This window comes from Cupressus sempervirens, chromosome 10, assembly GCF_028749045.1.
Source record: "Cupressus sempervirens isolate cs-2001-9-10 chromosome 10, ASM2874904v1, whole genome shotgun sequence".
NCBI classification, from domain to species: domain Eukaryota; kingdom Viridiplantae; phylum Streptophyta; class Pinopsida; order Cupressales; family Cupressaceae; genus Cupressus; species Cupressus sempervirens.
Window position 1 is genome coordinate 267101639 of NC_143127.1, and position 15504 is coordinate 267117142.

At 33.4% G+C, this 15504-nt stretch overlaps 1 protein-coding gene across 1 annotated transcript; it reads left to right on the forward strand.

Moving 5' to 3' along the window:
• The first annotated feature begins 363 nt into the window (after positions 1–363).
• LOC149533669 (uncharacterized) lies at positions 364–10991 on the forward strand. Its single transcript, XM_089805378.1, has 8 exons — positions 364–604; positions 685–786; positions 969–1279; positions 1368–1522; positions 7963–9002; positions 9192–9422; positions 9546–10169; positions 10260–10991. Exons 1-8 carry the CDS (start codon positions 461–463, stop codon positions 10827–10829), a joined length of 3177 nt encoding a protein of 1058 aa, XP_089661504.1. The 5' UTR covers positions 364–460; the 3' UTR covers positions 10830–10991.
• The last annotated feature ends 4513 nt before the right edge of the window (positions 10992–15504 follow it).

A 15504-nucleotide genomic window follows, 5' to 3' on the forward strand; every position in this document is an offset into this window, starting at 1 on the left:
CTAAGGCACATTTGATGCAAAGTCTTTGGTAAAAGTATTTGATGCGTGGCATATTTAAATCTTACTCTTCACACTTACAAAAAGGAAGGATAAATTCCAACTTCCAAGTTACGCTGCTTTTGAGATGGTCCTCTTCAAAACATTTGTCGGACTAATTATTACAACGCGACAGCCATTAGTGAAAGTGCGTTGCTTTTTCTTTAACTTACCAAAAGAAAGGAATGAATTCCCATCTTCCTTTTCTTTACAGCTTGGGCGTACCCAAAGAGAAGAATGAATTCCCATTTCTTTTTCTTTTTTACTGTAACCAACTTCACATTCCAAATCGGCAGTCATTATAAAAAAACAAGGCTTTTGATCTTAGAGCACGCACATTTCTATACATTCTAAGCAATTATCTGTTTTGAGTCATATCTTTGTTTCAGTTAATTTTACAAATCCAGTAAAAGAAATTGAAAGAATGGCCACCAGTTCTTCTTGCTGTTGCTCATCTTCGTCTTCTTCACAGGAAGATTATCAAAAGATCATGACTGATCTGATTGCCGTTGAAGGGATCAGCCACGTTGATGGTCTGATTTCTTACATTGAGCGGCTCTTAAATGAGGTAACCATGGATTAAATCGCTTTTAATTAAATTCGGCATTCTCTTTCAGATTTACATTAATAGAAAATTGTTGAAAGCAGGAAAGAAACGTTAGGAAGGAGGCTGAGGTGGATTCTTCTATCAAATCTGCCGGTGCTTTACTAAACAAGGTCTTGAAGCGATCTAGGATACATATATGCAAGGTACACAACCGATTTTCATTTTTCATTTTATTTAATTGACGCAACACATTTACTTTATTTATGAACTTCTTGATCCAATTCATTTTAAGTATTATTGATGAACTTCTAGTTGATCCAGAAATTATAGTCATACAAAATCGCAATGACAATTCTAAAGTATCTTTCATTGTTTTTGTGCGCAGAGCGAGTTTAAGCGAAAGCTTAACCGCGAAACCCGCAAACTAATGATTGATGTAGCAAATCTAGCTGCGCAGATAAAGTGGTTGGGGGTAGCTCTGTCAGTTGTCGCTAATGTGTTGGAACGAATCGAACAAGTCTCTTCCAACACAGAAGAATGTAAAAAGCTCCTCAAATACATGTCTGACCTCGCCAAATACATCAAGGAATTAAACGAGCGTTTGCCTCAGGAGAAGTTAAATCGGGTTCTTCAATTCGTAGTGGAAGGATGTGCCCTCTGCATTTCGCAAATCAAATCTGACTCGTACTTTTCCAAGTATGAACATTCAATTCAATGTGAATTTTCGTATTTCAACTCTTGTAGAATGCTAAAACTTTATGTTAATTTTGTTATGGATGAGTAGATGTTTGGCTGCTCCAGTTACGGCTGAAGATCTGCGGAGTCTACGAGCAGATCTTGCACATGAGTACTCAGATCTCTCATTGGAAGCAATCATCGCTGTTTTGAATAGTATTCCAGTTGTCCTGCCTCCCTCGCAAGGAAGAGTTCCTCAAGCAGGTACGAATATTTCTTTTATTTGGAGTAAAAATATAATGGGGAAAGAATCGCCTCCCCTCGAAAATCTTTTAAATTCACTTTTTGTAGAGTATGAGTTACCCTGAACTTTGTCAATTCTCAACTTTAGAAGGCTAGTTTTCCAAATGATAAATTAGTAGCCATGCTGATACCGTATGTACCATGTCTAAAGATTTGGATAGGATTTATTACAAACTACGGTGAACTACTCATTATGGGTTATCCTATCCACTACCCATACCATATCCATGTTGGTAGAATGGTGAAAATAGGTGCTATAAATATATAATAATAATAATAATAATTGGTATAAAAAGTATATTAAAATAGAAATTAAGAGGGGTATAAATATTTTTATAGAAATTATAGATAGGTTCTATAAGTGTTTTGAAATTATAAATGTATGTCATGAAGAATGTTATTTATAAAAATGTTAAAAATAAAGATAGGGGTATTATTCAGTATCTTACATATCAATATAATAAGTTGTAAATATACATACTAAATCGTTCATACTAGTTATCAATTGTGAATGCATTTTACATTTTTTTATATCTAAAGTTTACTTAAAATAATATTGACTTTAACTTTTAGTTTATTAGGTCAGTTGTCATTTTTTTCTTAAATAACTAGACAAAAATAGATATATACATAAGATATTCTCTTTACAACTTATCTCATATTTCATATCCATAGGCCTTTATTTTATTTTTATATTTTAATTTATGTTTATGTAACTAGGTATAAAAGACTATACCTATATAAGTGTATTTAAAGATAAATAACCATAATATATTAGTAATAGACATATCTATCATTAGGCGATTCACATATTTGAATTTCTTTATTATTTATTGTAATGACAATATATTAGTTACTTCTAATGTTTTCTTAAACCTATTAATACACCTTCTTGGTCCTTATTTCGAAGAAAGTGGGTGTTGATTTGGTCGAGCAATTTAGACCCATAAGCCTTTGTAACTCTTTTGTATAAGATCATATTGAAAGTGCTACTCTTTGTATGTTGAAAATTATGTCTGTGCTGATTTCGTTCCAACAAAATGACTTTATGCTAGGAAGACAAACCCTAGATTCTATTATTGTTGTGCATGAAAATTTTCATTCTTTGGTCAAATCTCAGAAATAGGGACTCCTTATGAAACTAGACTTATCTAAGGATTATGATAGAGTGGATTGGACTTTCCTCCTAAAGGTATTCAAAGGATTTGGTTTTGGCCACAGGTGTATCCAACTTATATTCCACTTGATCTCAACCCCTTATTTTTCTGGTTATATCATCAACATATCCTCATCAAATTCCTTCCAATCCTCTAGAGGATAGAGGCAATGAGATCCCATCACTCCTATTTTGTTTGTCATAGTGACCATTGTCTAGGAATATACCTAAATGAACTTAGCTTTGAAGGTTTTATATGTGGGCTCAACCCTTCTTCTCATCCTCATCCTTGCACCCTAAATTTTTTTGGGATGATACTATCCTTATGGTGGAGGCTTTTGTGAGGGAAGCTAGAAATATTTAGGTTTCTTTAAGCACTTATACTTTTGCAGCTAGCCAATTGATCAATTATGATAAAATCTAATTATTTTTCATTAATACTCTAGATCTAGACAATAAAAAATCTCCAATTTTTTTGGATGCTCTATTGCCACCCTATGGGGCTCCCTTTATGCTTTAAGCCACCTGAATCCTTTTGGAATGGAACTATTGACAAATTCAACTATAAGATGACTGGTTAGAAAGAGAAACTTCTTAGTCAAGCTAGGAAAGTGGCACTACTTAAAACTTATTACCAAAACCTTCCTATATATGCAAATGTTAAGTCTTTTCAAATTTTGTGGCAAATTTGTTGAGCTTTTAGAAAGGACACAAAAGAATGTCATATAATCAGGTACGAAATAATGAAAAAGAATGTCTCTTTTTGCATGAGAGCAAATTTGTAGACCCAATTCCGCTGGAGATTTGGGAATTAGGCCTATTAGATTTCTTAGTAAAGATCTTCTTACTAAAGAAATCTAGAGGATGCATTCTAAGGAAAGGGAATATAATTTAATTTGGAAAAGAGAATATCTTTCTGTTTATCCCACTACCATGGACTTCTTCTCTACATCTAATATGGATGATGGATCTTACATATGGGGTTTTATGCAAGGCTATAAATAGTTGGCCAAAAAAGGAGCAAGGTTTAAATTAGGAAATGATAATAAAATTCAATTATGGTATTATGCCTAGATGATGGACTTCCAATTGAGGGATTGATGATAAGGTCTTAACTGATCAATATAAGAATATCTATAGAAATGTGGGTTCAGACTACTAGATCAAAGGAAAATGGGTGGATCTTTTGTCCATCAAACCTAATGTTTTGGATATGCAAAAAAATATTAATGCTTGGAGATTAAATATGGATAGCTCTGGCTATGTTATATGGCCTACAACCCAGATGGTTGTTACTCTATTTTTTTAGGCATTTTAAGACTTATTACTAGGGATGATCCTCTCTTTTGGGCATCCTACTGGGTCAAAGGTATATAGGTCCTAAGATGGGTATTTTTTATTGGAACATGGTTTAAAATAAAATAATGTCTTTAGATCATCTCTCTAAGAGAGGATTCTATATGGTTAAGAAACATTTACTCTATAAATAATATTAGGAGTCTATGTTTCATATGTTCTTCGTGTTCCCCTATGCCAAGGAGGTTTGGAATCACCTTCTTATGGGCTGGAACTCATACTGAACTTTGCTCCCCAATGGGTATGCCTAGCTTTGATTAAAAATACTAAGATGTGTGGAATCTCTCAGCTCCCCATATATGTTGGAACATTTTGAAGGAGAGGAACCATCACATTTTAGAGATATAGAGGCCTTGTCTTGGGTCACTACTAGAAAATCCATTAGAGCTATTAGGACAAAAAAGAAACTTCCTAATCATTAGAAGGAATGACGCTTCATCCAAAATTACCCTCTTCTATGTGATCTTAATGCTAGAAGTGTCAAATTTTTTTTTGACAAATCATGTTGTTTGGACATGTCCTTCAGATGGTCAGTTAAAGGAAAAATTTGATTGGGGGGTGAGGGGGTGTGACCACCCTTTCCTTCTCATAGTTGTGTCCATCAGAAACCTCATTCCTCCTTGGCCTTCAGCTTCGTTGCTCCCTAGATTTTGGCCTTCTTGTTTTCCTTGACTATTGCCACCCCATGTCTAGTTCACTTTCTTTACCTTGGACTACCTCCCTCCCCCACCCTTGTTCGTCCCTCTCTACTCCCCATCCCCTTCTACTTTTGACTCCTTCTCCCACTCTTCCCTTGGTCCCCCTTATCTTGTAGGCTGCTCCATCCCCTTTGGATGTTATTAATGTCAAAATAATACTTGCTACTATAGAACATCAAGATACGTCCCTTAAGTTGGGGAAGTCCTTTGATACGAAGGTGGTAGGTGCGAGGGTTCTCCCATTGCCTAATTTGTCTCTCAATAGATCTTGTTTGGTGAAAGGTGGTGTGGTTAAGATCCCACATGTGATCTTTAATGAAACAATAAAATAAATGGAGCCCACCTTGGTTGGTGGCTTTCTCATTTATAGGCCTTCTATTGAGATGCTAAGAAAGTGGGCTTCTTTCACTCGGTCTTTGAAAGGTGGCTTCAAGATTAGCATGCTAGTTATTGGTATGTTCATTTTCTCTTTCTATAACTTTGAAGATATTACTTCTATTCTCACCAATGGGCCCCACTACATAGGGATGAATGCTAAAAATACTCTATCAGTTTGTAAATGGAAACCTAAATTGTAAATGAAAGCAATATTTATAGGGTGCTGACCAAAAGTACAATCAGGTCTCTAGACACCAATAACAAAACATTACCAATGCCTAGTAATGAAAGATACAAAAAAATCAGATCTCCCTTTGTCAAAGTCAAAGGTCCACAAATGATTGACCCTCCAACCATTATCAACGTTGTCAATGAATAACTTGGGACAAGCCCCCATAATAGCTACAAACTTAAACCAAAAATAATAACAAAGGATTAGAGTATGCCCTTTAAAACTGCCATCAATCACTTGATTACATGGAAAAGAAAAATGAAAGCAAGAAATCACCATAACAACAAGGGGAAAAAAATAAGGCAATGCACACTTGTCAGAATTCTAAGAAAAAAAATAGGTCCCAACAAGACTATACCTCTAACCTTGGCAAACACAATTCATATCTTCCAACCATGGGTTTAGAAAAAGGTCAACCTTCAGCCTTGGAAAATATAGTTGAATGTCTTCTAGCTCCCTATAAACTCCCTTATCACCATAATAGAAATGAGAGCAGTAGGGAGGAGGAAGACTGAACCCTAGAGGTAAGAACTAGTCTGCCTTATTTAGCAAAACTACTAAAAGTAGCGCAAGTCTGCAACATTGTGATAGGAGTCTCCTCTGCTTCACAATAGCCAAATGTGATCTCCATTGCAATAGGAGATTGTTCCACCTCCATAGGAGCTATGAATGTAGAAGCAATGAGGAAGATCCAAGCCATCCTCAAAGGAGGTAACACACATCTCCACACAAAAGAATTTAGTTATAGAGTCATCCCTTTTTCACCATGTGAAGTACACTGTCCAAGCATGCTATGTCTAGCTAGATCTCTTACAATAAGAAAGGAACACTTACAAATAATAGAAGGAGAGTGCCCAATGAACCCATTTAACACCTCTTTCCCCCAACAGCCAACTACCTCCATAATTTTTTCCCCCACCTCAAGCGGGTGCTCCACCTCAATAAGAAGCAAGAAATAGAAATAAAAAAATAGAGGATACATCCACCACATAGGCATTAGAAGCCCCAAAATGACTGCCTCAACCAGATTCCACAAACAAATAGAGGAAGCCTTCACCTTAGAGAATGAGCAATAGAAGTAAATCCCAAAGAAACAAGCACCAAGAGGCAAGAGCATCCTCAAATAATGAAAAATTTGCACCCCACAAAAAGTGCCCAACCAAGGGGGGCCACTAACAAGAAAACCCATGAAAATGAAGATTCGCATAGGGAAAACAATCCTATCAATAGAACTAGTAGCATGGATAGGGACACAATTTCTCTTGTAGACTAGATCATCAACATCCAAGCCCTTGCAAATCCTAGGAGTCACAAGAGTGCCATAGGCCACAACATGAGGCCCCAAGGAGAAGCACTGTCATTGAAGCCACTGCACATAGCCATCCAATCCAAACCCATCTGCATCTTCATCTACAACAAACTCCAAATACAAGGGAGCCCACCATAGGTAGAGACTAGCACCACACTTGGGCTAAAAAGCCCAATACATCAAATGCCCAAAGTGGGGAACAAGTGTGCCAACAAAAAGTACTTCCACCCACAAATTCCAAACCCTTTCACACCATAGAAAGCCCATAAAGGTATCTATAACAACATCAAAATTGTGGAGACACCACACAAAGCCACCATAGGCAGTCCCCACCCATTAGGGAGCACAAAATCCTTAGGAGAATCCTCACAGCTCATGGATCCACTACTAAAAACACCAAAGCTAGGAAAGCTGACAACAAGGACCCCTACCAGGTAAAAACTTGCATCATCTTCATTATTTGAGGATTCCTCAACATCATTCGCCTTTGGATATTGGCTTGCACAACAAACCATAGCAACCTGCTTCTCTCCTCTAGAACTCTCGCCCATTCTCTCTAAAATCCATTATTTGTTACATTGTTTTGGATGCTTTACATTTGCTTCTACCACCAAAATCACATGTTTATCCAAATTAATTGTTCTGGTCAACCCATGCTCCTTGTAGAATGACACTGTATGATTGTTCAATGGCATTACAAGTAATCCATTTCTATTTTGTGACATCCATACTTACACATTATATATTTTTATCAATCCTCAAGACCTCACTCCATCATTAATTAGCTTTGTATTTTATTGTTATTTTTTTAATGTAATATTATTTATTTATTTGCAACCATACCATATTTCTTTTTTCAACCCTTTCTAGTATTATAAAATTGTGTTCATATTTATTTTATAATTTATATTAACTAATTTTATTTGCTAAATTGTAGTATTAGTTATTTTAAAATTTGAAAAGGATTGTGTCATTTATGTCTTCAATAATCTATCAAATTCATTATTTGATCATATATTTTTTTAACAACAAAATTGAATAGTCTTCAAGAAGTGCGATGTTCAAATTACGTTAATTTTAATCTAAAAATGAAAGAATATATACAAACTTTCTAATAATTTTGCACAAAATATACTAATCTTGATTGAAATAAATAAAAAACTAAATAACTCTAAAAATAATATTAATTAAGTTTATTGTTTCATAATAACGTTAAAGATTTGGAGAAACCTTATTTCTAACAGATTTTATGTATTTATATTGGGCTTGCAGTTGGGATCGAGGAATCCAGAATGTACGTGACTCAACTCCTGGACATGCGGAGAGAGTCAGTGATTGCAGTGGTTATTTACGGACAAGGCGGAATAGGAAAGACAACACTGGCTACCGCAGTCTTCAAAAAACTCGACCTGAAAAGCTACAAATTTTGTCGAGTCGATATGCAACAGTATTGTTCAGAGTCTGATCTCAAGAAGCTGCAACAACAAATTATAAGAGACATTTTTAACCGTAATATTGAGTTGAGAAGTTTGGAGGAAGGTCGGGTAGAGTTGTCTACAGAATTTAGAAAAGCCACTGCACCTCTCTTCATCTTTGTTGACAACGCACTCAGAGAGAGTGACTTTGAAAAGCTTTTGCCCATCACTGACCTGGCCTCCCTTCCTCAACAGAGTAGGATTCTCGTGACAACTAGAAATTTGAACGAGACTCGAATAATTTTGCAGGCAGGAAATATTGAACGCTGTTCTTACCTGGTACCTGTTCTTTCACCAGAAAAAGCACATAAACTCTTGTGTGAATTCGCTCTAGGCGGTCGCCGGGAAGGTTTTGACCCCATCGTAGATATTAGTGGCCTCCTCCAAATATGCCAAGGAGTTCCATTGGTTTTAAAACTGGCTGGAGCAAGATTACGTGAAAATGCTGAGAGCGTGTCAGATTGTAGGGAAGCAGTTGAGTATCTCAAGTCTTGGCTGCTACAGGGAGAGGAAGGAGAGTTAAGTGAACGTATGGTGGACTTTGTCTATAATCGGTTGGGAGGCTCATGCAAAGAGGCATTTCTAGATATTGTTTTCTTTTTCGGTAACTGGAAGCGGCGCAAAGTGTCGTACATTGTTGGAGAGATAGAGCTCCAAGAGCTTGAAAGGGCTGCACTTGTAAACATCACGCTTGAAAGGGCTGCACTTGTAAACATCACGCATGGACGCAGAGTGAATGTGCACGATATAGTGCAAGCACGTGGGAAAAGGTTATCGCCAGATGGGGAGAGACTCACCGACAAACAATCTCTCACTGATGTGTTGGAAAACGAAGAGGTATGCTTTGTCTCTCGATACTACAGAAATTCTCGATTTTATCACTATTAATATATATGTAAATAAAAACTCAAAGTCTTTTCAGATGTTGTAGAGATTTATGTAGAGCTGCAGTCTTAAGGAAATTTTACAAAAATCAAGCAGTGTTCTAAATTTTGATGTACACATGAGACGCAAACATTTTTGCAGAGGCTTAAAAAAATAAAGGGGATTCAACTTGATGAAGCGTTCGCGCTTGAAGCTCGTCATCTCAACTTAATGAAGAGATGCTTAAGGGTCGTGACTGTATTGGAAGTAAACGGAGAATGGAAGGGAGCTTTCGAAAATCTAAGGTTCCTCAGCGTCGCGGAAATGCGTAATGACTCGCTGATGGATTTCAGTAATCATCCGAGATTAGCGGTATTCCAAGGTAGCTTTGAGGTACTGAGCCCTGCAAACTATGTGTATTTGTAAATTTTGCTTTCCCGCGAATTTCCTTCTGCTTAATTTATTCATATGCTTCTCACGACATTGTTAATCCGAAACGGTCGAATTGTGGTGCAGTTCTCGGGTGTCCCATCTGCATTGAAATATATTCGTTTGCAGGAGGCTACATTAGCTAATGTTTCAACGACTTTTTCACGCCTTCAGTCATTGCGTGTTCTAAAATTGTGGAATTGCGAAGGGTTCGATGACCTGCCTGAAACCTTTGGGAACCTAACTGCTTTGGAAAAGTTGGATGTACGTAACTGTCCAAGTTTGGAAAGCCTTCCACACAGCTTTGGCAATCTCCGCTCTCTTAGATATCTGAGGTTAACTGGTTGTACACAGCTATCTGCGTTGCCAGAGAGTTTCGGAAACCTCGCTTCTTTGGAGTCGCTAAACTTGCGTCACTGTTCCAGACTCTCTCAACTACCTCATAATTTTGGTCAACTGAATCGTCTGAAATATCTGAACATATGTGAATGCGGTCAGTTACAGATACTCTCTGGTGATTTTGAATGTTTGACTTCACTGATTGCAGTTAATGCTATACTATGTCCTCAACTCGAGGGACACACAATGGACAAGTTAGCGAAGATGAAAGGACTGATGATAGTAGATATTTCTGTTAGCGGCCTTTTAGAAGAGCGGTGGGAGCAACTGAAGGAGCAATATTCTTTAGCAGTAACGGCAAAGAAATACTGGGTAATCGTTGTAACCAATTTTCATGCGTTTAATTTCACTTATTATGCTCATCATCCTGGTTCTTAATGGGTTGTGTTCGATGCATTGCAGTGGCTAGATCTACCGTGGGAAATGGCATATAAAGATGTAATAGGCAGGGCATTTTTCCACAGGGAATCAAGATTGGTGCACGTTGAGGAGAATGGGCAGTTTGTGGAGTCGAGTCCTCCAGCAGGTGGAGTAGTAGAGCTGAGTGTGTTGTTAACGGTGTGCAATTTGAGGTCGGCATCAAACAGGGGATATTTGGAAGCAGTGAGGAAGAAATGGGAGGAGGTGGGAAGCGGGAAGATGATGGTGATTGTGGAGATGGGAGTGGCGTGGGAGGAGAGCGGAAGGCGTGCAAGAGAAACACTGCCTCTTTTACCCGGCGGCACGCGTGCATGGATTGCTCCTGACAACAGGGCCAGGCTACTCTTTGCCTACTCTATTTTTAACAAAGGACGCACTGAATATGAGCCCACTGTTATCAGCAACATAACAGTAGATATTTCTACAAGGAGAGACATGAACTTTCACGACTTCATAATCCCCGACTACACACCTCATTTTGAGTCCACAAACCTTTTCGCCCAATTATTATCCACTATTTCCGAAGCTCACACATCCATCCTAAAACTTTAAAAACGGTAGAGCATGGTAAGCTTAAAAAGTTGGGTCTCACTTTTAGACAAAAAGTGAAAGTATTTTTCCTATTTTTGAAATTTCTTGTCAATTGACATCAATTTGAGGCATTTAGAGATTGAATATAAAAAAATTCAGAAATAAAAATATTTTTGTCCAGAATCTAGTTTTTGAATATGTTATTTATTTGTATATCCATATGATAGATTTTGTTTTTGGTATGGATTTTTAAAAATCACTTTTTCAAAATGCTTATTTTAGGACCATACCACACTTGTGTACGAACACCATAATTTGACACAAATAAATGAATTTTCATAAATCTTTTTAAAATGAGTTACTTAATACACCTAAGAATGATGACAATATTTTTTCATAATTTTTTTATTAAATAATAATAATATTATTAATTATTAATTGGCTATAAAGGTAAATTTTAAAACCTCTTGTATACAGACAACATAATTTGATCAAAATCTCACTTTTTTCAAAAATTCTTTTTTTTTAACCTAAAAAAATTGAAAATTGTATGTAGATTGATGACATATAAATTAATTTTAAATTAATTAGGTACCACCTTTCATTAAAAAATAATGCAAAAATAGTAAATAAAATAATAGCACTATAAAATTTATATTTTTGAAATCAAGACAGTGAGAGCTCTAATGAGTTTTTGTTTCATAAAAAAAATTGATAGGGAAGACTGTCTGAAAATTATGGCAAGACGTAAATTTATTAGTTCAATTCCTTAGCTAAATCTTGAGAGGTCAAGGCATAGGCTTGGTCTCACCTAGCCTATCTCGAACCAAAATCTGAGATAGGAGAAAAAAATCCCTCTCAATGTTGTAAGAAATGGGTACTCGTTATTTAAATTCAAAAAATGGGTACCCATTTTGAAAAAGTCAAATTGGCATACAAAATCCCCTCTAAAAAATCAAATTTAAAATTTTAAGAAATGGGTACCCATTTTTTAAAAGTAAAAAATGTAAAAACGTGTATTCATTTTTTACTTTTCAAAAACAGGTACCCATTTCTAAAAACTACAAATTTTTTATGTTTTCAAAAATGGATACCCATTTAAAAAAAATTAAATTAGGTATCTAATTTTTAAAAAAACGAGTGCCCATTTTTTAAATTTTGGAGAACCTAAAATGGATACCCATTTCTAAAAGAGCATGATCTCAATCCATGGACTTCTACAAAAGTGAAACCCAACTCCTTGCTTATACCCTAATATTTAATGAATAATAAGCATTAGTTTTGGTTTGGCTCATTGAATACTTCAATGAGGAGCAATAATTTCTTTTTTAATCTAATAATTAATGTGTATGTAATGTTGTTTTGACACATATAATTAACAAGTTATTTAATTGAAGAATTTAATTTTTGAAGTGATGAAAATAATTTTTTTTATGTTTTACTAAAAGTACAAAATATAATTATGATATTGTAGAAATAGATTTTGATTTAATTAAGGATTTTGGAAATTAGAGCTTAACGAATTACATTTAATTTTAAAATCTATTTTTAAATCATAATAACCAGTAGCCTCATGCTTTTGTGCATGCAACCATGGCACCGATAGATATTAGAATTTAAAAATGTAAATGATAATTAATTATTAATAAAAAATATATTTTTAAAAATATGTTTAATGCACACATTATGATTCTTTGAACATTTCAAAATTTTAATGATAAAAAGTTGTTCTCTTAACAATTGAGAATTATACTTCACTTACGTAACAATTAATCTTTCTTTTAATATATTAATATCTATAAAATTACTATAAAATTTCTATTTTATATTCATTTATGTGAACTATACCATTCTATTTAATCATTATATATAACAATGTATTCTGCATTTTTTTCCATTCTATTTAATGAATAGTTGAAACTAGATTTTCAAAACTTTACAATGATATTAATTTTAAAGAAATATAGATATTAGATTAAAATATTATCATCCTCACAATTAACTACTCTTAACTTACAAAAACATCAAATTTTCTTTAATATGTTAATATTTTTAAAATTACTAAAATTGATATTTGATATTTTTCATCCGAATTATATCATTTTATTTAATCATTGTATACATACTAACGTACTTACTTATTGTAAATATTGTAATCTTATACACATCTAATGTATTTACTTGTTGTAAATAATGTAACTTGTCTTTTTCAATTGTAATAATTTATCTCTAAAATACATTTTAAAAAAAGATGGAAGAATAATTAAAGATAAAATATGCTTAAAATATTGTTTGTGTTATTTTTTTGGACAATTTTTTGCATATTAAATAAATTTAACAATTTTAAATGAATAACTTTGTTCTTGTCATAAAAAGGTAGTTGTTTAATGCATCCAAAAATCACAAATTAAAATAATCATTCAAAAATGATACCAAAGATTATATGACTCTACCTTAAACAATTATAAACTAAAATACATGCATCTATTCATATATAATACTAATAATATTTAAACATAACAAAAATATAAATACAACATAGATCTGAACAAATATAAATAGCCTAATTGTAAAATGTTAAAGTTAGAAAAAAGGGATACTATAGATTTTTAATAATAAAATTATTCCCACTTGATCTTCTCAAGATAAGTACTTTGGGGTAATTCAAATTCTTAGCTTTAGTAGTCCATTTATGATACTTAAGGGTCTATCTAAAAATAATTAATTGCATATTGCTAGAGTCAATTGTATATCTAAATCAAATGACATATGTATGTTGAATGTTGCAGCTCAAAGGAACTAAAGTGAAACATCTTGGATCTCCAAATTACAATTTTTGAAAGAATTTATATTTTTCACTACGTCTATTAGATACTCTAATCTTTCATCATATGAATACAACACTTGATGTCAAAATATAGAACTCTATCAAGTATTCCAATAGATATAGATAATGGTGTAGTGAATTGAAACTATTGCTCTAGCTATCAAGTTAAGTGTGGAAATCCACCATCCTTGCATAGATCTTCAAAGACTATATTCACTTGTAGATTGGACAAGGTACAAATTCTTGACTGTTGGCTGTTGTAATTTCTAGCTAATTTCATAGATGAATTTTCTTCAAATTGAGACTAAATTAGGTTGGAAAAATAGGTTGAACAAATGCTTCCTTGCTTCAATTTGAAGCAAAACATTTTGAAATAGAACTATGTGACGACGAAAGTCAATAAAAATTGTGATCCTATGTAATTGGGAACTGATAAGAGTTGATTAGTCAATACTTGTTTGTAAGAGGACAAACAAAAATTAACCATGATGAAGGAAAAATGCATGGATACTTATATTGCTTGAATTAGGGAAAGGTTTTTATATGTGTAGTGGATTCATGAGCTGTAAGATGAAGCTGTGAAAGATGAGCTTTGTATGGAAAATGTGATTATTGGGATAAAGAAGGCTTTGCAGGCTCATATTAGGTTTTATAAGAAGGTTCAATCAAATTTGAATGTGATATTCATTCTAAGTAACCCTAAATATAATATTTTACAGCCAAGGGTTAGAACAAAATGATCCATTTTAAATCTTCTATACAAGGTATTTTCCAACAAAATCATAGGTTTGCAAAGAAAGATTCTAATAGAAAGAGATGTAAAAAAATAAGATAAACGCATAAAGGTGAAATAAAATTTTGTTGTCAAATTAATTTTTTTTCTTCAGGAATCTTTTCTTAATACAAACTTTAGTGACAATTTGTCTCCAAGTGAGGAAATGTCTTCCACCATTGACGAAGAAGACACCATTTCTAGAAAAAAAATAGAGCTCAAACAACCATTTTTAATTCTTTGCTTAGTTGCAAAAGCCAAAAGCCCTTCAAAATTTTGATTTTAGTCACGTCATTAATCTTAACCTCTACAAATAGATAAAAAGATAAAAAAGAAATAAGTAGAAACTTTCCCATTAAGAGAATAAAATAAAGAGTGATTTTAAGAAAATTTATGAAAAAAGTAAATAGTGAGAATTCTTCTTTAACAAGTGGGGCTAATAATTTTATGGTAAAAATTTGTAAAATCTAGGACTCCCAAGGGCCTATTAGCTTAATAATGAATGTTTTAGGCTTAAGTACAAATCTTAAAAATATAGGAGGTAATGGTATGCTTCTTCAAACTTGGTTGTAAAATAAAGACAATTATATTATCTAAAATCATCTATTTAATTTTAGTATAAAAGAATTTTAATCTTCATTTTTCTTTAATAAAAAATAAAAGATTACTAATATCAATTTAAAATATTAATTATTTTATCAAATTTCATTGGACATTTTATTATAGTAGTAAAACAACAAAAAACAATTTATCATTTTCTTTACATCTTTAAAACAACATATTACTACTAGTAAATTAGACAAATAATACTTCTATTTTTATTATATTTAAATATCTATGTTAATAATAAGAAGTAAATTTATTTACAAAATTTGTTCACTTTAATTTTTGAATTCAATATCATTTATTATGAAAGAAAAATAAATTTAACATGATATTAAGTAATAAATATGTTAGTACACAGATTTGTCTTTATGCCTAATTTCTCGAGACAAACACAACTTTCCAACAGTTGAAGAATTGTATTTTTTAATTATTCTATGAATTTTACTAAGGTTCACCTCCCTTATTAGATATTCAACAGAATCACTTTTAAA